This window comes from Trachemys scripta, chromosome 2 (genome assembly GCF_013100865.1).
Source record: "Trachemys scripta elegans isolate TJP31775 chromosome 2, CAS_Tse_1.0, whole genome shotgun sequence".
Classification (NCBI taxonomy): Eukaryota; Metazoa; Chordata; order Testudines; family Emydidae; genus Trachemys; species Trachemys scripta.
Window position 1 is genome coordinate 216,078,735 of NC_048299.1, and position 22,013 is coordinate 216,100,747.

At 41.1% G+C, this 22,013-nt stretch overlaps 1 protein-coding gene across 1 annotated transcript in view; it reads left to right on the forward strand.

The window, feature by feature from the left end:
- The window catches only part of RP1 (RP1 axonemal microtubule associated), a 258,679-nt gene that overhangs the window by 86,982 nt on the left and 149,684 nt on the right, over positions 1–22,013 (forward strand). The window contains 1 exon segment of the mRNA XM_034759443.1: positions 3,737–3,900. Within this exon segment, the coding sequence (XP_034615334.1) occupies positions 3,737–3,900 (164 nt within the window).

Consider the following 22,013-nt stretch of genomic DNA (forward strand, 5'->3'; position numbering starts at 1 on the left):
AATCACTTCAATGGTGCTATTTGAAAATTCTTTTCCTTATTCTATCATTTTTAATGCCAATAATTTTGGGGTCTTTCACTGGTTATCTGGGCATTTATAATTTGCCTAGTAATTAATGACAATCCATCTTAATTTTACTTTCTTCAGTTAATCTTTCCATCATGGCTCTGTGGCTTTTGTCACCCAAGGCCATGTATAATTAGCTCTTTCCATTAGTTCTCCATTTTCCAATTCTACCTGCAATTTCTTGTTTGTTCAGATTGACTTTTCTGTCCTGATTCAATTACGTTGTATATATCTGAATAACACGCAACTTTCCCCCCTGGCTGTAAGGAATACTTTATGCTGTAGCTTGAGCAACAATTTAGAAGATGTCAGGAGAAAGTTTTAAAATGTGTTCATAATTCACTGTAGTAATCAAGATATCCACTGAGACCCAAGTACTTTTCAAGTGGTGTCCCTAAGGCAAATGGTTAATTATAAAATTTGTATCTATTATACAAATTATATTCAAATCCACATTTTACTTGTATAAATTTTATTTTGAATAACAACTACTTTTGCCTTAGTCCTTTTATTGCTTTTCTCAGAAAGAACATTTTCTATGCAGTTACCAGGCTCTGTACTGGGGTTTGCTTGTTAGTACTGCCATAGTTCCACCAATCCAGTTCCTAGCCTTTAGTCAGTTTTAGAAGGAACTCTGTCTAGTTCTTCCTGCGTCCACAGAACTGGACAATGCATTGTATCAATTCAGCCAAGTGTGTCTGACTGTGCAATAAAATTACTGCATATAGAAATGGCCACTTAAGTCTAGAAAAATGATGGGGAGTGGGGTTCTAAGCTGATGATGCATTCAGTTCACTTATTTTCAGTGGACATTACAGGCTTGGGCCTGCAAAGAGCTCTCTGAGTTTAGCATCTTGACCCTGATCCAGAATCAGAATGAAGCACCATCTTGCTGGCCAGTAGAGCTGGTTGATAAAAATCTGAGTACCCTTTTTTTTTTCTGTTGAAACTGAAATGTTTTGTGGATACCTATTGGCTTTGATGAAAATATCCTCAGTTTTTAGGCTAAATGAGAAATGAGCCAATCCTAGAATGCCACTAGCCCAGTGGTTAGAGTACTTACCTGAGGCTTGGAAGGCCCAGGTTTAAGTTCTTGATTCAGAGCAGGGACTTGAACCAGGACTCCAACATCCCAAGTTATACTGGGCTATAGAGTCAGTCTCTCTCTGTTCTATTGGATGCTCAATTATTTATACACAATGTAACAACGCCAACAGGACATATTGAGAGAGAAACTGACTGATCTTACAGCCCATCCCAGTGGTTAGGGCACTTGCTTCCAGGTGTGGATTAGAAATTCTTGAGTTCCTTATCCCATACATACACTTCACTGTATCATTCTCCTTGTATGTCTTTATTACCATCTCCTCCACTGCCACACACTCCTTTTACTTCTGCATCTCTTCTTATACCAAACAACAAATCACATTTCAAAACTTTCAGTGTAAGCAAGATGGGTGCAAACCAAGACCCCCAGCATGCCTCTGGGAAAATTCACAGCTGGTTGAGATTAGGATTTGGACTTTAGTGATGGCCCCGTACTGCATAACAATCCAAATTTAAACCTGAATCCAGATATCCCCATCTTTCGAGAGTTTCAGCTCAGGAGGCACATCTGAACTTCACCGCTTAGGCCCATTTCTACTTATAAAAGGTTCCTTTAGGGATGTCTCCCCTGCGTTTCCCAAATTTAGGCAGAATGTCCAGACTTGAGAGGACTAATAATGATACTCCAAGACTGCATTGCCTGCCTTAAGGACACAAATTGAGGATCATAACTGCCCCTCTTCCTCCTCTCCCCCCCCCCAAACCCAAGCACAACAATCCCACACCATCTAAGGAGATTTTAGGAGAAAGTTCTGTATTAACATCATACTAACATGATGAGCAGTCTTTAGAATGTAGGAGGAAAGACTTTTGGGACACTATAATTGAGGCAACATAGAAATCCAGGCAAAACAATATTTTTTAGCACATTTAAAATTTAGCACTGCAGTGTCTTTCCACAGAACTTTGGAACTCAGAATTTGAACTAAGGGTACAACATGCTGCATTTTATATCTTGTCAATAATGTTCTTTATTTGTCATGTTATCTCTTAAGTGATGAGACTCCTTTCTTTGCCAGCGAAATGACCCCAAAGTAACCTGGGCTTTCTGAAAAGTAAAATTACATTGTAGGGAAATAGAAAAGGCAGATTTTCATTTTTAAAAATAGTCTTATACACCGAGTGTTGGAGTAGGGAGTCCTTCAGAATCCCCCTTTTCACCTCCTTAATTCTTCTACCTTCAGTATTTGGGGGATAATCCTTCCTCCAATAGAGGTGAATGTATCTCCTGCCACCTGTAAATGTGGTTCCTTTGCTAGGAAAGGGGGTCTCTAGAAATTGACATGAGGGGAAAATTTTTCAAAGGCACGAAGGGGAGTTAGTTAGCCGTCCAACACCCATTGCCTTTCAATGGGAACTGGGTCTTTAGCTTCCCTCGTGTGTTTGAAACACTCCCGTGAGGTCCTTATTCCCCCCAGAAATTTGCTATATCATTTTCAGTGGGAACGCAGCTCTTACTGGCATGGAAAATAGGAGATCACACTCCCTATCCCAACTCCTTCCCCAGGTTGAAGTAGAACCATTGCCCAAAATAAAGCATTTTGGTCTGATTCCTGAGTCTTGACTCATGTGGCAATTAACAAACCCAAGGCTTTTTATTAATAAAACTGCAGTGTATACCCTGGCGTTTATCTACAACAAGTCTGTGGGCTAGGATTTTATTTTGCTTTCTTCAAAATGTTTTGCTTTCTCCAAAATGAATTAAAGTCACTAGGTGGAACCTGTTGCGCGCGCGCGCGCACACACGCACACGCACACACACACACACACGGCAAAAACCACAATAAAAGAAATGGCAGAGAGCTCATGATTCCTGCTTCTCAGATGTAGGAGCACAATTTCTCTTTGTGAATTGCTCTTCTTAATGAGATTTGTATTAAGCCGATTGCAGATATTTATATAACGTATGCAGTGTATTGCAGAAGAATTGGCATTAAAGTTTACAGAGATCAGGGATGCCTTATATCAGTGGCTCACAAACTTTTGTGGACCTTTCCTTTAACATAGAGATCCACTCACAGATGATCTCCATCCCACACTTTCCCTCTGGCAACTAGAGTGCTTGGTTACATGACACACTAATATTTGGGCAGGGATAAGGAGACAAGATGAGGATAATTTTGACTTAATTCAAATATTTGTAAAGGTTTTGAAAAGTTCTGATACTTTTTGTTTCTATGGAACTTATGGACAGCAGCCAGGAGGATTGTGATCCAAATCCTGCAGGAAAGGATCCCCCCACCTCTATCACAGAGGCTCCAGGTGGGAAATTGCCAGAAATCTCAAGAGAGCAGCCAGTTCTCATGAGACTTCCAGCCAAACTTTGAGACTTGAGGAGAGGCCAAGATAAGCATCTGAGCTGTTGGATCTTTATCCAAGCTGAACCTGAATTGCTAACATTATTTTGCAATTCAGCCAGCATGTCTCCAAACACCATTGCTTCTCAGGTGCACAATAGTTACAGTCCCCTGGACTTGGCCATGCATGATTTGCAGTAGGCAGCTCCCCAGCCACATAGCAGTTACTGTGATAAAAGTGTTTCCATTTTATTTTTATTCTGCAGAAGGAGACTGGAAGATTACTGTAGTCACTGGGGGCTTCCAAACAGCTGGCACAACAGCAACAGTGTCCCTTTACGCTTATGGAGAAAACAAGTCTTCTGGTCCTATTATTCTGGGATCTGGGAAGCACCAGCTGTTTAATCCCAACAGCGCAGATACATTCAAGGTACAGTTCTGTTTTATATAAACATTGGAGAATTTACGTACAAGACATATTTAAAACGGGTTTACTCAAAAGCGGGTAATGTTAATAAAGAGGACTCAAGCAATATGTATATAAACTGGTTTTATTTTTGATTTGTTGAATTGTTCATGGATGCTGCATGAAAATTTCCTGGCAGAATGGGGGCATTGTATATTTATGGGGATAGTCAAGTCAGCATATGTGCAGAAAAGTGCATCAAGTAGAAGATTCTTGGAACTTGCTTCCTGTGGCTCTAGGAACTAGCTTCCTGTGGCTAAAATTCTAATTTTAAATAAGCAGAGTTCACGTGCAAGGCAGAAAATCATTTCCTTTTCTTGGATCCATTCTTGATGTCATATTAATAAGGTAGGGCTAAATTATGGTTTGTCCTGCACGGGCTTTGAGGGGAGTCTCTCTCCCCATCCCCGGTACACCTATATGAGCTAGCTGCACCTTGGGGCTAGGGACACAGAAGTAAGCACTGGTACCCCTTCTTAGTCTCTCCTTGGAGTTGGTGGTCAGGGAGGAATGGGGAATGGGCAGAGCTTAGTGCCAAGCCCCCAGTGAGCCAGAGTGGAGTATGTGCTAATTTGCTGCTGGTAAAAGCCAGCAGGCATTGACCCAGGGCCGGGTCTAGGTTTTTTGCCACCCCAAGGAAAAAAAGTTTTGGCTGCCCTCCACCCCAGCCCTGGGCTCTCACTGCCCCCCAGCAGTGCCCCCCCCCGCCACCCCAGCGCTGGGCTCTCCCGCTCACCCTACCCCACCCGCACCCCCTGCCGCCCCAGCGCTGGGCTCTCCTCCTCACCCCACCCCACCCGCACCCCTGCTGCCCCAGCGCTGGGCTCTCCTCCATCAGTGCTGACTCCGCCCGCTCCCCGCTTGCCTCCAGACGGTCCAGCACTAGCAGGGTCGGGGTAAGCAGCGGGGCTCCCAGGCTGCGCCTCAGCCCAGGGTCCCTCCAGCCCGAGTGTCCCCAGCTAGGAGCCTGCCCGGCCCTGGTGCGGGCGCTGTTCCCCTGTGGCGCGAACCGCAGCGGCCCCAGGGCGCGACACGCTGCTGCTGCCAGGGCCTGCTCTAGGCTTTTGCCGCCTGAAGCAACAACAAGAACAAAAAAAGATGTCCGGAATGCCACCCTTGAAAATGTGCCGCCCCAAGCACATGCTTGGTTTGCTGGTGCCTAGAGCTGGCCCTGTATTGACCACACCCTAGGAGCAATGAGGAAGGAAGAGAAGGAATTGTGACTCCGAGGGGTTCTCAGGGACACAGTGCTTCCAGAGGGCCTCTCGATGGGGTGGTGCAGTTACACAGCCCACATCAGGGTTGTGCCTAAAATCACCTAGTCCACAGTATGTTACTTAGGTTGATGTAGGATAGGGCATAGGAAGCAGATGATGGAGAATTACTACCAGTCACATGGCAATAGGAGGTGGTTTTTTGTGAATTATATCTTGTGCTTTCCTGTTTGAAGTGCAAAATTAACTAATGCAGATTCTCCCAGTGGAGTGTTGCACACAGGACCTGATCCTCCTCTCACTTATACAGATGTAAATCAGTGCAGTTACAGTGATGTAAAACTGGTGTAAGTGAGGTCAAAATCAGACCCTGAGTGAACCTTATGGATTATATTCATGTCTGTCTGAAGGCAAAATTTAACCCTTCCTCTACCCGTCACTCAGAACAAGTGAACAGGTTCAGTTAAATTAAAATATCATCTTGAATATTTACCCGTCCCTTAAATAAAACCTTTCTGAAGTTTTGTAACAGTTTGGTTAAAGCTATTGGCTAACAGCTTGTTACCTGCCTACTCAGTCTGTTGGAGGGTAGTGACCAGCTCATTAACCTATTTTCCTCCTACTTGTAAGGAATGCAGTGCTGCTCCCTCCAGGTGGATTTCCTGTTCAGGGCTCACCCTGTTCCTCCATGCAGTGCAGCAAGACCTGGTACCTGGACCACTAGGCCTGCTGGTCTGTTCTCAGCAGGACCAGATTCCCAGTTAAACAAAGGGTATAAAAATTACCCCCATTTTAGGATCCAAGTGGTGTAGAGGGAGGTTTGTGTAAGTGAGAATCAGGCCTTTTAAACTTTAGTGACCCTTGGGGAAGCTTCTGCCTGATGTACAACCCGGAATTCACCAAAACCAGCAAAACCTGCAGGCTGGCCAGATCCATCCCACCTTCTCATGCTCATCTCCAGTTCAGCTGCTACTGACAGATGATGGTGATGATAATCAGAGAGCAGATAAATGTAAGCAGCATCCCTTTCCCTAAACGGATTTCTTTCATAATCTTAAATGATGGATTTAATAAGCTCATTGATTTATTTTTAATAATTTACAAGGCAGAAAACCATGCTCTCCAAAAATGTGTTAGTATTTTTCAATATTGCAAGGCATCCAGCTATCGTGCTGTGTTCTAAGAACATCCTATAATAATTTAGTATCAGTTAATAGCACAAAAAGCTGTGGAGTTGTTGGAAAGTAGGATGTTACCTACTGCTATTTCTTACACATCGGTTGTTTCATCCATTAAATATCTTTGTGAGAATCCTGGCCCCACTGTAGTCAATGACAAAACTCCTGTTGACTTCTGAGAGGCCAGGATTTCATCCCTTGTTTAGGAATCTGCTATATGTGGTCTCTGAAGGCCATTTAACTTGCATCTGAATGTATATAGCACTGATATCTGTTTTGGGGTTGTAGTGGGGCTTTTGTTTTTGGTTTTTGTTTTTATAAACCGTGTTACTGATTTTTACAGAAAACCATAAGAATGTATCATTAAACTTAATGGAAAAAACAGAATACACACATGTCCTGCAGAAGGACAATAAAATACCGTCCGTTTTCTAATGTCCCTTAGTCACAATTACTGCCACAAGGTGTGGCAGGGAAATTGGCCACAAGTCCCACAAAAAGAGAATGAGATAAAATAAAAAGGCTGAGCCAGACTCCAAAGTAGGAAAGAATAATCCTCACGAAAATCAAGATTATAATAAGCTCACAGATAGCAATGTTACCTTCATATACACTAGTGTAGTTTGTGAAGTATCTGAACATTCTCTCTAAAGCCAGCACAGCAAGTATTCAAGAACATCAAAGAAAGCAAACATGGAGGGGGGGGGGTGAAAGGGGATTAAAGTCCAAAGGTAACTAAAATCAAAATCTTTTCTGAGAAATCTGTAACCAAGACTTTATTGATTGATATGGGGCCTAATTGTGATGTCACTTATACAGGTTTTACACAGTGGGCCAGCTCCACTTATTTCTGATTTACACTGGTTAAGTGAGTAGAACAGTTCATGAATATTTTTGAGATTTAGAGTTTTCGTCCTGACTTAAGATGGGAAGAAATTTTGAACTCTAGAAAATATTCATGGGATGGGGAAAATATGTCCTGCCTGGCTCTATAAGTGAGATCAAAATCATGTTGTGGGTGTGAATTGCACTTTACAGGTGTAAAGTATGGCAAGGATCTTTCCCTAAGGTATTAACAATTTAATTGCAGCAGAAAAAATTTAGTGGAGATAGTTTATTGTCTTATGATGGGGAACATCCTTGTTTCTGGCTGGAGTCTAAGGTTCTGGGCTCACAAAGTAGCTGTTTGCTGGCTGCACCACATTGGAGGTAGCTTTCTAGTGCTTTTCTTTCCAAGCATAGGCCGATGGGAAGATTTACTGTTGCAATATCTGCCCTACCTGGTATGCTCATTCTACAAGAATAGGTTTTCCCTGAGTGGTTCTGATAATTTCCCCATGGGCTGAAAGAGGCTATGCTACTACTTGAGGATGGTTTTCTGCCTTTGTCATTATTCATGCATGATTTTCAGTGAATAATTATTCTGTGGAGAATCACATTTTCCTCTAATAAAGAACATTGCTCTGCCAAGGGGTTACAGTTTGTTTCAAAAATTTAATCTGGTTTCCCCTGTTTACTTCTGCTGCCTCCACTGTATCCAAACTGTTTTCCAAAATACTGATCCTGGCAATGTCTTGAGCAATTAAACTTTTATTGTATTGTAAATTATATTTAAGAGTTAGCCCTATGATACATGATGATGCTTCCTCCTATTCTGCTTGAAAAAATCCTCTCTGTGTGATTTCGTCTAGTGTTTGATTATGGCACACTATCCCCTTCCCCCTTCCAAAGAGAAATGGCCAGAGGAACATTAGCTATTACCTTTGTTACAAGTTAGCTATAATCTCCTAGGCGTTTTTACTTCACTGTGGAACGAGCACACAGACTTGTAGCCAGATTCTTCCACCCTTAGCAACGTTGACTTCAGTGGAGCAGCGCTGTTTTACATCAGCTGAGAGTCTAGCCCAATAGGTCTGATCACAGAGTAAGGTTACTAACCGTGGCAGAAACCCTGCTTACTAAGGGTTTCCCCGGGCCTCTTCTGTCAGCATATTAAACGGCGAGCTCTTTGGGGCAGCATTAGCCTTTATGGTGCTGGGCACATTATTAAAATAATAATTAAGAAAAAGATTAATATGAATAAGAATGCATGAGCTTTGGTGACTTAAAATCTGTGGCTTTGTATTTCACAATTAGGGACTCTGTTTATAACAAGCCCAACTGAATCCCCTTATCCAAAACCCTCAAATTTTGGAGGGAGAACTGAGAAATGTGGATCAAATCCTGATCTGAATTTTGTGGCATGGGCCCCCTCTCTAACTGACAGCACTGCATCTCTCTCCATTTGCACTAGTTAGAGTCCTTTGATTTTCTCTGAAGTGCCTGTTTGAAATACTGTCGCAGTCTATTGTGGCAAAGTGCCTGATTTTAGAAATAAGCACAAATCCGTTGTGGGGCCTTTCCCAATACTTACAAAGACACTTGATCATAAAATGTAATGAATATATTGTTAGTGTGAAGGTATTGTAGGAAAGTATTAAAAGCTGTCTTTTCCCTTCCAATTATTAGTGATTTATTGGTAAATGATATTATTCTTTCCATAAAGTGCACATTATATTTTATTGCCCTGCACACTGAATTTATAGTGCTATATTTATTTGTTAAATTGTCATTTTGGTTGCATTCTGTTTAAGTAACTGTATATTCCTATGGGCCTGATTCAAAAGAGAAAAGACTCAATCAGCTATTAGTACGTTGGATCTAAGGATATGTCTGCATTAGGAAAAAAGATTAAAAATAGCAGTGAAAACATGGCAACTTGGCTTTTAACTAAGGTTAGCAGCTTGAGTTAACCCCCTGGTTCTCTAACCAGCTAGCTGAGTATTCCTCCAGAATGGGGCAATCCCCAAAATGACATCAATCCAATATACCAGCTCTATGCCACACACTTCCAAGCACTCAGGAACAGCAGACAGGACATGACTTGAGCAGTGCTGTGCTCCAGCTATCCCTGGTTGCCAAAATGACACTTTAGGTCCTGGGACAGTTGGATACAACTTAGGGCACCCCTGAGGCTCTAACAAGTCTAGCCAGCTGAAATATATCCCCAGCCAAGATCAGGGGATGTAAAGGTGGCATAAAGCTACCTCCTCTAGTTCATGGCTTTATAAATTCCAAGGCTGGAAGGGCGATTGTGATCATCTAGTCTGTCCACCTGTATAATACAGGCCATAGAACTTCCCTGAAAAAATGCCTAGACCAGATCTTTTAGAAACACATCCAGTCTTGATTTTAAAATGGCCAGTGATGGAGAATCCACCACAACCCTTGGTAAATTGTTCTGATGGTTAATTACCCACTCTGTTAAAAAATATGCCTTATTTACCTGAATGTGTCTAGCCTCAATTTCCAGCCATTGGATCGTGTTATACCGTTCTCTACTAGACTGAAGAGCCCATTTTCAAATATTTGTTCCCCAAGTGGGTTCTTATCGACTGTAATCAAGTCACTCCCTAACTTTCTTTGTTTAGCTAAATATTTTGAGCTTCTTGAGTCTCTCACTATTATGCATGTTTTCTAATCCTCTAATCATCCTTCTAGTTCTTCTCTGAACCCTCTCCAATTTATCAACATCCTTCTTGAATTGTGGGCACCAGAACTGGACACAGTATTCCAGCTGCAGTGACACCACTGCCAAATACAGAGGTAAAATAACCTCTTTCCTTCTACTCAAGATTCTTCTGTGTCACATTAGCCCTTTTGGCCACAGCATTACACTGGGAGCTCATGTTCAGCTGATTATCCACCATGATCCCCAACTTTTTTTCAGAGTCACTGCTTCCCAGGATAGAGTCCTCCATACTGTAAATATAGCCTACAGTCTTTGTTCATAATGTATACATTTACATTTAGCCATATTAAAATGCATCTTGTTTGACTGTGCCCAGCTTACCAAGTGATCTGGATTGCTTTGTATCAGTGACCTCTCTTCATTATTTACCACTCCCCCATTTTTGTGTCATCCACAGACTTTATCAGTGATGATTTTATGTTTTCTTCCAGGTCATTGATAAAAATGTTAACAAGCAAGGGGGCAAAAACTGATCCTTGCGGGACCCCACTAGAAACATACCTGCTCAGTGATGTTTCCCATTTTGAGACAGTTAGTCAGCTTTTAATCCATTTGGTGTGTGCCATGCTAATTTTATATTGTTTGAGTTTTTTAATCAAAAGTACCAAGTTAAACATCTTATAGAAGTCTAATACATCAACACTCTTACCTTTATAGCCAAACTCGTAATCTCATTAAAAAAACATATCAAGTTAGTTTGACAGGATCTATTTTCCATAAACCCATGTTGATTGGCATTAATTATATTACCTTCCTTTAATTCTTTTTTAACTAAATCCCATATCAGCTGCTCCATTATCTTGCCCAGGATAGATATCAGACTCACATGTCTATAACTACCAGGTCATTCCATTTACCCTTTTTAAATATTGGCAATACATTAGCTTTCTCCCACTCTTCTGGAACTTCCCCAGTGTTCCAGGACTTAATAAAAAGCAACATTAATAGTTCAGTGAGCTTCTCAGATAGCTCTTTTAAAACTCAAGGACATCCTGATTTAAAAATATCTATATTTAATAGCTTCCATTTAACATCTTCATGAGATGCTAGTGGAATGGAAAGAGTGTTATCATATGATATGATTATATCATCTGTTCTTTTTCCAAACAAAGAACACAAATATTTATTTAACATTTCTATTTTTTCTACATTATTATTCATAATTCTATCCTTTCTTCTAATAATGGAAGAAATACTATTGTTAGGTTTCTTTTTGTTCCTAATATACTTAAAACCAACTTCTTATTGTCCTGAACTCTGCTAGCCTTAGAGTTCTCCTTGCTTCCCTTATCAATTTTCTACAGTTCTTAACTTCTGGTTTATATTCATTACACTCTAATTCCTTTTCCTTCTGTTTGTTATATATTATTATTTTTATTTTTTCTAACTGCCTTCACTTCCCCTCTACAATTTTTTTTAACCAATATGGCCTTCTTTCTAGATTGTAGGATGTGGGCTTTTGGGGCATCTAGAAAAGTGTTCTTAAACAATTTCAAATTATCATTTATATTTTTCTGATAAAATTCTTGCTCCCAGCTGATTTGGCTCCTAATTGTTTTCAGCTTTATGAAATTGGCCCTTTCACAGCACCAATTATATATACCACTGGGCTGGACTTCATACTATTTGCACATTATAAATGTGATCTCAAGCCATGATCGCTCGTAATTAAGCTATCATTAATTCTTAGTTCTGTGATCTGTTCCTCTTTATTTGTCAAGACAAGCTCTAATAAAGAATTCCCCCCTGTTGGATGCAATGCCTTTTGTTAGGAAATTATCTATAATATTTAGAAATTCCAAGGATGTTTTAGTACTGGCAGCATGAGACCTTCAGCATACATCACTCATATTGAAGTGCCCCATGATCACACAGCTTTTTTCCCCTACACATTATAGATAGGTGTAGGGGAAAGAGCCAGACATTCTGTTCCCTAGTGTCATTTGGTGGTTTGTAGCAGACACCAACTAATACCTCATGCAACAGGGTAGCTGGCCTATTCAATTAAACTGGACTCGGCTCTCCTGTTCCAGTCCAGGAGCTCCCAGTCGGGCCAGTTAAGAGGACAGAGCAGCACCTCGGGGTTATAAGAGACCTAGTGAGAAAGAGACATAAGGAGTCAGAGCAGACTGAGTCAGACAGGAGAAGGGCAGGAAAGGAGAACTGCCAGAGACGGAAGGTTTTTCCTGGGAGAGGTCTGAAGGCAGGAGGAGCAGCAGAGGGACTTAACCACTGGCACCTCCTAACATGGAGTTACTGGGGACCCAAGAGGGAAGCTGAGGCAAGGGGCCACTTGCAGGGCTGCCCTGAGACCACAAGCGGGCACCTGGAAGAAGGCCACTTTATTTGTTAGGACATTGCTCCGTAAGCATTCAAGATAATCTTCCGAGTTATCAGTGACTTGGAAACAAGTAATGCCATTTTCAACATGGAGTGCCACTCCCCCTCCCCTTTTGCCTACTCAGTCTTTCCTAAATAGATGTAACCATTGATTTTAACATTCTAGTTATGCAAATCCCCCCCCCCCCCAGGTTTCCGTAATACCAACTAGATTGAATTTATGCTCATAAAGGAGCAATTCCATTTCTTCTTGTTTGTTACTCTGGCTCCTAACACTGGTGCATAGACAATTAAAGAATTTCTTCTTTTCATGTCCTTTGGATGCTTGATTAATTTTGCTCTCAACGTCTTGATTTAGTTTTAAATGAGTTGAGTCCTGGACCAAGCATAGTTTAATCAGTTCCAAGAATCAGACCCACAGAGAGAACAGCATTAAGAAGACCTAATCTAAATCTCTCCTATGAGGTCTCTGGAGAAAAAGAAAACTTAATTTATCCTCAGTACATGAGGTGACTGAATATAGGTGGGGTAACACAGTCAACCACGCTCCAGCATGAAACATTGTTGTGGTTCAGTTTCTGCTGTAGAATAGTTCCCCGACTGCGGTTTTAGCCTTCCCTTGCTAGTGTGGTAACTCGTAAATGCTTGGTTTCAAGTTTTGCTCCCCAGCCAGACCTCTGTGGCAACTAAACAATCTTCCTGCCTCTTGCTGGATCACAGCTGTTTCCCCAGGCTCAGTGGTTGTTTCAGACCCCTCCCTGGACAGTTCTTTTCAATCCTCTCCAGGCTCTCTGACTCTGTGGTCCCCTTTTCAAGGCCCGGTCAGTCCTTTTTCTGTCTATGCAGAACTTCAGGTGGCACTGAAGGGGAACCAAGGCCTTCCCTGTCCTCTGGGTGTCAGCCCAGAAACCCAAAGGATGCAATGGTTGTCTACAGCTTGTGTATCACTTTTCCCTAGCTAGCTTTCTATTCTATTCTATTCTTATACCGCTCCATCACTGTAGTATCTGAGTGCTTTCCAGTAGTGTATTAAGTGACATTACTAACCTCTGTCATGTGTGGTTTGTTCTCTCTCTTTCTCTCTCTGGGGAAGAATTGCATGTGCAGTGTTTACGTTTGGTAGGATTGTTTATTTAAATGGACATGCTGCTATCTTTTATATTAGAGAAGGCAAGATTGATTGTACTTGGATTGGAAGGTGGTGAGGTTTTGTGAGGGGCCTTAGTTCTTATGGGAGTTCATTCCACAGTCTTGGACCAGAACCTGAGAAAGCTCATAGACTAAGGGCAGAAGGAAACATCATGATCATCTAGTCTGACCTCCTGCATGTTGCAGGCCATAGGTAGTCACCCACCCACTCCTGTAATAGATCCCTAACCTCTGGCTGAGTTACTAAAGTCATCAAATCATGATTTAAAGACTTCAAGTTACAGAGAATTTGCCATTTACACTAGTTTAAATCTGCAAATGACCCATGCCCTATGCTGCAGAGGAAGACAAAAAAACAACAACCCAGAGTCTCTGCTAGTCTGATCTGGGGGAAAATTCCTTCCTGACCCCAAATATGATGATCAGTTAAACCCTGAGCATGTTGGCAAGACCTAGCAGCCAGACACCTGGGAAAGAATTCTCTGTAATAACCCTGAGCCCTCCACCTCTAGTGTCCCATCATCAGCCTTTGGAGGTATTGCTGCTAGCAGTTGCAGATCAGCTACATGCCATCATAGGCAGTCGCATCATACCATCTCTTCCATAAACTTATCAAGCTCAGTCTTGCAGCCAGTTTTTTGCCCCCACTGCTCTCCTTGCAAAGCTGTTCCAGAACTTCACTCCTCTAATGGTTAGAAACCGTCATTTAATTTCAAACCTAAACTTGTTGATGGCCAGTATATATCCATTTGTTCTTGTGTCCGTATTGGTGCTTAACTTTAATAACTCCTCTACTTTCCTGGTATTTATCTCACTGATGTATTTCTAGAGAGCAATCATATCTCCCCTCTGTCTTCTTTTGGTAAGGCTAAACAAGTCAAGCTCTTTGACTCTCCTCTCATAAGTTAGGTTTTCCATTCAATTCCATCATCCTAGTCTCCCTTCTCTGCCCCTGTTCCAGTTTGAATTAATCTTTCTTAAACATGGGAATTGCACATACTATTCCAGATGAGGTCTCATCGGTACCTTGTATAATTGTACTAACACTTCCCTATCTCTATTGGAAATACCTTGCCTCATGCATCCTAGGACTACATTAGACTTTTTCACAGCCACATCACATTGGTGGATCATAGTCATCCTGTGATCAAACAATACACCCAGGTCTTTCTCATCCTCTGTCATTTCCACTGATAGATCCCCAGTTTATAGCAAAAATTCTTGTTGTTAGTCCCTAAGTGCATGACCTTGCACTATTACATTTCATCCCATTTCTATTACTCCAGTTTTCGAGGTTGTCCAGATCTTCTTATATGATATTCTGGTCCTCCTCCATATTGGCAATAGCTCCTAAATTTGTGTCATCCACAAGTTTTATTAGCACACTCCCATTTTTAATGCCAAGGTCATTAATAAAAATATTAAAATAAGATTAGTCCCAAAACCAATCCCAGAGGAAGTTCACTGGTAACCTCCCTCCAGCCTGACAGTTCACCGTTCAGTATGACCCATTGTAGTCTCCCCTTTAATCATCTCCTTATCCACCTTTCAATTCTCATATTGATCCCCATCTTCTCCAATTTAACTAATAATTTCCCATGTGGACCTGAACTCAACTGCCTTACTGAAATCCAGATAGATTAGATCTACTGGATTTCCTTTGTCTAAAAAAATCAGTTATCTTCTCAAAGAAGGAGATCGGTTGGTCTGGCATGATCTACCTTTTGTAAAACCATGTTGTATTTTATCCCAATTACCATTTACCTCTATGTCCTCAACTACTTTCTCTTTCAAATTTGTTCCAAGGCCTTGCATACAACTGAGGTCAAACTCACAGGCCTGTAGTTTCCTGGATCACTTTTTTCCTGTCTCCTACTCAGACAAACTTCATCGGTGTGGTGGAAAGTTCCATTGTGCCTGAGGAGTGGAGTTGTTGGTTCATCCCAGATCTTTAGGTGATGATTTAGATATGCTTGGCCTAGGCTATTGAGCACCTGAAGATAAAGACCAAGACCTCCAACTTGACTGGATATTTTACAGGAAGTCCATATGGAGATTGTGCCGTGTAGTCTTTATACACAGTAGGTTGCAGGGCTGCTACTAACAGGTCAGGCTTCTGTGCCACATTTGGACTAGCTACAAAGCTTCCTTCCTGAAGAGAGATACAAGAAATGTTGTCTTTAATATACTTCCATGCACTGTTTTTTGACCTTTTTCATCTGCAGACCACTAAAAAATTTCAAATGGAGGTGCAGACCTATTGGAAATCTTAGACATAGTCTGTGGACCACCAGGGGTCCACGCACCACAGGTTGAAAACCACTGGTTTAATGCATTTTCAGCTATGGCCGTTACCAGCTCAGGTAAGGTATGTTACACATGGTGCCACCTACTGTCTGAACATTATAATACAGATACATCTTATCTCAACCTTTAAGTTTTTCATTCATATAATTTGCTAATTTCATATGATCTTTAAATTTCAATCTGTATCAGTCTAAGTGTCTCTAAATTATAGTGTTTTTTTAATTATGTGACTCAAACACATAACAACTTGGTCATTTTTCTGTCCATGAGCTGCAACAATTGTTTCTGGTCAGTTTGGAATTTTTGAGTCATCATCGTCAGGCTCTCCATCCTACATCTGTAGTGTTCGCTCTGTTGAGTGTTCATTCTGAGGAATAAACTGTAGATGTCAAAGCTTTCTATTGAACTCTCCACTGTTGGTCTTGATCACATGATATGGGTGATGAATTCTTTTTCTTTACAACAGCTGGGTTCTCCTTTTTCTTCATCCAGTTTGACACAAATGTAGTCACCAGGTTCTAGATCTGGCAGTTCTCTAACTGAGTGATGTCTGTTATAAAAGTGTTCATAAGCTTTTTTTGCCTTTTTTTAAATCTGATTTGGCTACTCTCTTCATGTCTGGCCACTTTGGAGATAGCTACATTTCCAAACTTGTAACAGTAGTTCTGAGTTGTCTTCCTATCAGGATTTGTGCTGGACTATATTCAGTAGCCACTATCCATGCTGATGTGTAGCTTGGTAGAGCAAGGAATGGATCTTCCTGCTGTAGGAGTTTCTTGGCTGTCTGTACAGCTCTCTCATTCTTTCCATTCTCTTGTGGATAATGTGGACTGCTAGTAATATGATCAAAGTCATATTTTGTTTGGAATGACTTAAATTCCACTGTGGAGTCTGCGTACCTCAAAAAATAGCCCACAATGATCAGATAATGATGTCCTCTGAATTCACATAAGTCTGCAGATAGTTTCTTCCAATGTCTGTCTGGTAGAGGTGTTGCTATCAAAGGTTCTTTGTGTTGTGTTGTGTTGGTCTGTTAGTTCTGCAATGTTCTCATGCAGTTACTTTATTCTTTATGTCCTTGGCGATGCCCAGCCACCACACTGACTGGTTGGCCCATTCATTGCATTTAATTAGTCCTGGGAGTCCTTCATGGATGGAGGTTTAGGATTCTCCTCTCATTGTGTTCGGAATAATGATGCAGTTGCCTTTAGTTATGAGTCCATTTGACTCACTTAATTGTCCATATACCACAAAATAATCTCTTGTCACTTCCTTAGTGTCCTTTGGATACTTGGACCAGCTGTCCCTAATGTAAATTAGAACTTTTTAAAGTTGCATTTCTGTGGGGGTTGCTTGTAATAGCTGGTGTAGTCTCTTTTCAGACACTGGTCTGTATGCCTCCACAGCATCCATGTAAGCTACATCATCTTCAAGCTCATGGGTAGTTGAGTGTGATGCTGAGCTCCATGACAGAGTTTCTGCTACTATTAGATTTTTTTCCAGGAACATAGTTAATAATTGGGTTAAATCTCATTAACCTCATCAAAAGATATTGGCATCTCACCAGTGCTTGCCCCGGGTCTTTTCCATTGATTAGGGTTACAAACGGTTTATGGCCTGTTACCAGTGTAAATGAATCCAGTCTACATAGATATCTGTACAAGTTCTCACATGCCCATATACTTGCCAGGCACTCCTTTTCAATCTGTGCATATAATTTTTCTGCTTCTGTGATTGTGCAAGAGCAAAATGCAACAGGATTCCACTGAAATCCAATGTACCACTTTGCCATAGCTGCTTACATCCACACAGACCATTGTGGGTTTGTTCACATCATATTAGTTGAGAATTGGAGCCGCTGAGATAATGACTCTTACCTTTTTTGAAGGCAATTTCTTGATTTGGTCCCCTAGCCAAGATGTGTTGGACTTTAACACTTCACTGAGTGGTTTTGTGACTGTAGAAAGATCTTGTAGGTACCAACCAAAGTAATTCATCATCTGCAGTACGTATCTCAGTTTTGGTAGATTTGTTTGGTGTAGTCAATTTTCAAATTGCTTTTATTTTTTCAGGGTGAGGACTGATTCCATCTTCGTTTATTGTCTGTCCCAAAAACTTGATTTGATGTAAGCAGAAAATGCACATTTCCTTGTTTAGCTTTAGTCCGGACTGACTGATTAAGCTTAGGACTTTGTTGAGGGCTTGTTGTGTTCTTCCATCAATGACCCATATATCAAAATATCGTCTATGAAAACTAAACTCCATTTGTGTTCATTAACAGCTCTCCCATCTTTCTTTGGAAAATTTCAGGTGCACTGGTAATTCCAAAATGTAATCTTTGAAAGCAAAATCTTCCAAAGGGTATGATAAATGTAGTCAATTTAGCACTCTCTTTGGTGCCAGAATGCTCTCGAAGCATCCAGCGTGGAGTATACTGTAGCTCCTTTTGTGTTGGGAAGGAATTTATCCAGTGTCGGGAGGGTATATTTTTCTCTCACAGCTGTTTCATTAGGCATTTTAAGAGTCATACAGGTACTTTTCCATTTTTCATTATAACCAGAACCATGTTGTTGGCTCAGAGATTTTCTCAATTATGCCAATAATTGGCAAAATCTGTTCCTTTCTCTTTTACTAGGCATCCACTTTATGAAGCAAAGGGATAGGAATCCTGAGAGTTATATTGCCTGTTAAGGTTATTTGTATTGTATTTGTATTATTTGTAAGGTTATTAAAAGGTCCAGTGTCATCAAATATTCCATTTGATTTCTTCCACTATTCTCACTAGGCCAATCATGACTATTACTCTGTGGCTGAGAATGTTGGTGGGCTTTGATCCTTTGATCACATACACTCTGAATGCAAAGCTTTTGTCTTTTAATTAGTGCATGTGGTGACCTGGCCCATGCAGTTCAGAATACTTCCATAGATAGTTGGGACTGTGTCAAGTGACTTCAGCTCTGGGAGGGGTTGAAGGTGTTTATATGTCAGTTCTGATATGACTCAGCTCCTGAATCAATTTTAAAGTCAATAGACTTTCCATGAATATTCCATGCATCTGAAGAAGTGGGGTTTTTACCCACAAAAGCTTATGCCCAAATAAATCTGTTAGTCCTTAAGGTGCCACCAGACTCCTTGTTGTTTTTGTAGATACAGACTAACATGGCTACCCCCTGATACTTGACATGAATATTCAGTTTAACTCTCCAGGCAGGCTCTCCCTCATCCCATATGATAGATCCCAGAAACAATGGTTCTTGATTATCTGCAGTAATCAGTACCCTGACTGCCTTAGTGCGGCAAATAGCAAAATGTCCATATTTTGTGCATTTACTACTTCTTGCACCTTTGGCTCAACACTCATTTCTTGGACTATGATTTTTTCCACTTCTTGTGTATTTAGTCTGAAAGGTTTTGCAGTTAGCCTGGGACTTGTCCCTCAATGCCTCAGGGGTTTTATTATAATTACTTTTAGCAATCATGCTGTGTCTGTTTACTGCTTCTAAACTAGTTTCTGTTTTTTAAGGTTTTTCAAGTGGCTCTGGCCTTTTCTTTTGCTGCTTCAGTAGCTCAATCTGCTTTGTTATCTGGGTAGCTGTGTGTTGGGTTAAACCTGTTTTTAATTGTAGCTGCTTTGAAATACTTTTGTCTGTAAACCCAATAACCAATCTATCTCTCATATTTTCAAATTTTATAGTCCCCAAATCACAGTTCTTATAAAAGCTTCAACAGATTCCCTTGGTTCTTGAATTCTCTGTGAAAACATGCCCTTTCATAAACCACATTTCTCCGACGTATGAAATATATATCAAAATAGCCAGAACTCTTCCACAGTGATTGTTGTTGGTAAAGGCAAAGGATTTAAAGATATGCTCTACCTGCTTCCCCGTAGCATGAAAATTAAATACAATACCAATATTTCTCCAGTTTCCTGATGGAGTTTCAATAGAAATGCAAAATGCTGCTTCTAGTCTGTCCATTCTGAAGGTCTGTCAAAGTGGAGGTCTCTGGAGCATTGAAGAGGGGCATATTGATGAGATCAATCCTACAACCTTTATTGCTTTTTTCTTTTCTTTGGTTTGCAACCTTTGTTACTGTCACCTTCTGTTTCTGTTATCCTCTGGTACTAGTTAGGCTACCTTTACTTCTGACACCATGTCATGCACTCCTTGTGCATGGTAGATTGCAGGGCTGCTACTAGCAGGTCAGGCTTCTGTACCAGATTTGGACTGGCTACAGAGCTTCCATCATGGAGAGTGATACAAGAGATGTGTTCCCTTTAAGATACTTTAATGCACTTACAGGTATGACTGTTAACCAGCTCAGGTAAGGTATGTTACACATGTTATAATACAGTTTAGCATTCCATCGCAGAATGGAAGACAGTTTTGATGTACTTGTGATAGCCTTTGTTGCTGAGGAAATGCACGGCAGTGTTCAGTGGTAGCTGGAGTTTCCTAAGGGCTGATAGCTTCATGTCCAGATATATTGCATTGCTGTAGTCAAGATGGGAGGTGACAAAGGTATGTATAACTGAGGCCAAGATGGGATGCAGTCTACTAGCAAATTGGAGATGACAGAAAGCATTACTTGCAGATGCTGCTATGTGAGAGCTTAGCATCAGTGAGGAATCCATGAGTGCTCCCAAATTATGGACTGAATTGACCCAACTGTGGGTGTGTGCCTTCAACCAAAGGAGATTGAAGAGTTTGTAGCCAAGATGCAAAATATATTTCTCTGCCCACCAACATCACCTCTGTCTTTCTCAAGTTCAGCTTCAACCAGCTGTTCTTAAGCCACAAGATGATCTTGTTCAAGCATTGGGCTATGTTGATGGCCATGGCATGGTCATGTGTGCTGAAAGAATAGGTAGAGTTGTGTGTGTTATTCTACCTGGCCTGACCTCTTCTAGGCTTCTGTACAGCCTATCTTATCTGCTCTTTCAGGTAAGGTCCTCGCAGGCAATGTTCACAGGCCACCTGCTTAGCCACTGTGGAGAGCCCCAATCCTTCTATTCCCACATATTGACCTCCAGCTACTTCTTCCAGAGTCACCTCATGATCCTTTAGTCCCCTTCCTGGTGATATACTCCTTCCGGTGAACCCATTTCATCTGAAGACTCCCAGGGCCACTTGGGGAACTCTACTTCCCAGAATTCCCAAGCCTTAAGGGGAAACATCCCCATAACTGGTGTGCTGGGGCTGAGCGTCTGCCCAATGACCAATATCGTAGTATTCGATACCAAACTAATTCTCTGGACACCCCCTTCAATATCAGCATGACTCATTGTAGTTTAAAATCAAAACAGTATCTCCAGTAGTGTCATTCTTGAGACAACTTTCTTCTATTGGCTGTACTTGGAGGAATCAAAAAGCCTGCCCTTGCCATAGCCAATGTGTACTGGGTACTAGAGAGACATTCTTTCTAGTTTGTTGGATAACGAATAGAGTCTGTCCATTTCTGGTGGATGGAAATCTGGATACTGACAGCCTATACAGGGAGCAAATGAATGGGAGTTCTCTTGGATTAATGACAGGCTGGATAGAGGATGGGAGGGCAGCAAGAGGAAACCAGACAATGCTGAAATGTGCGGCTGCAATATGGTGACAGTTATTCTAAGTATCTGTTATCTGAACTAATTTTAGGAACAAGATTTGGTACAGTAGCTATAATATTTCAGGCATTGCATACCAGCTGCATGCTCGCAATGTGGAAATGTTTTCTATTCCCATAGATTTCTTCATTATCTGCAGGTGCCACAGAAGGTAAATTAGCACAGTCAATGATTTCTATTACTTTTGGGAATCTAGCCATTACATATGACTTCTCTGCCATTCTGTTGATGATGTAGCCTTATGGGAAATTCATCAGCTGCCTGTCGAGCATAGACTCTATTAGTTGTATTAGGGATTTCAGTGGAGTTATACAAGGGATGAATTTGTCCTGGAGTGTTGACTCATCCGAATGTTGTCCTGTGCTAACTCTTTGCAAAATGCCTGTATTTAATTACAGAGAACTTTCTGTAGTCTTATCCTTCTCCCCACCAGAGAGTAGATCGGAGAAGCTGAACATGGCTCTCCTATCCAAAAGGAATTTTCACATGTACTGTCCGTCCATCCATCCTTATATTGAAGTACTTTGCTACTGAACATATTCCTGTTGAAATGAGAGTTAGTTCATTTTGCTTTCAGTTGCTTAAATGTTATGGAATCAGTTCTGCCCTCAACTAAATGAGAACAGGCCCAAGTGACTTCAGTGAGAATACTACTTGTGTACCAGTAACCATGTAGATCCTTTTAAAATATAAAAGGTATAGTATTT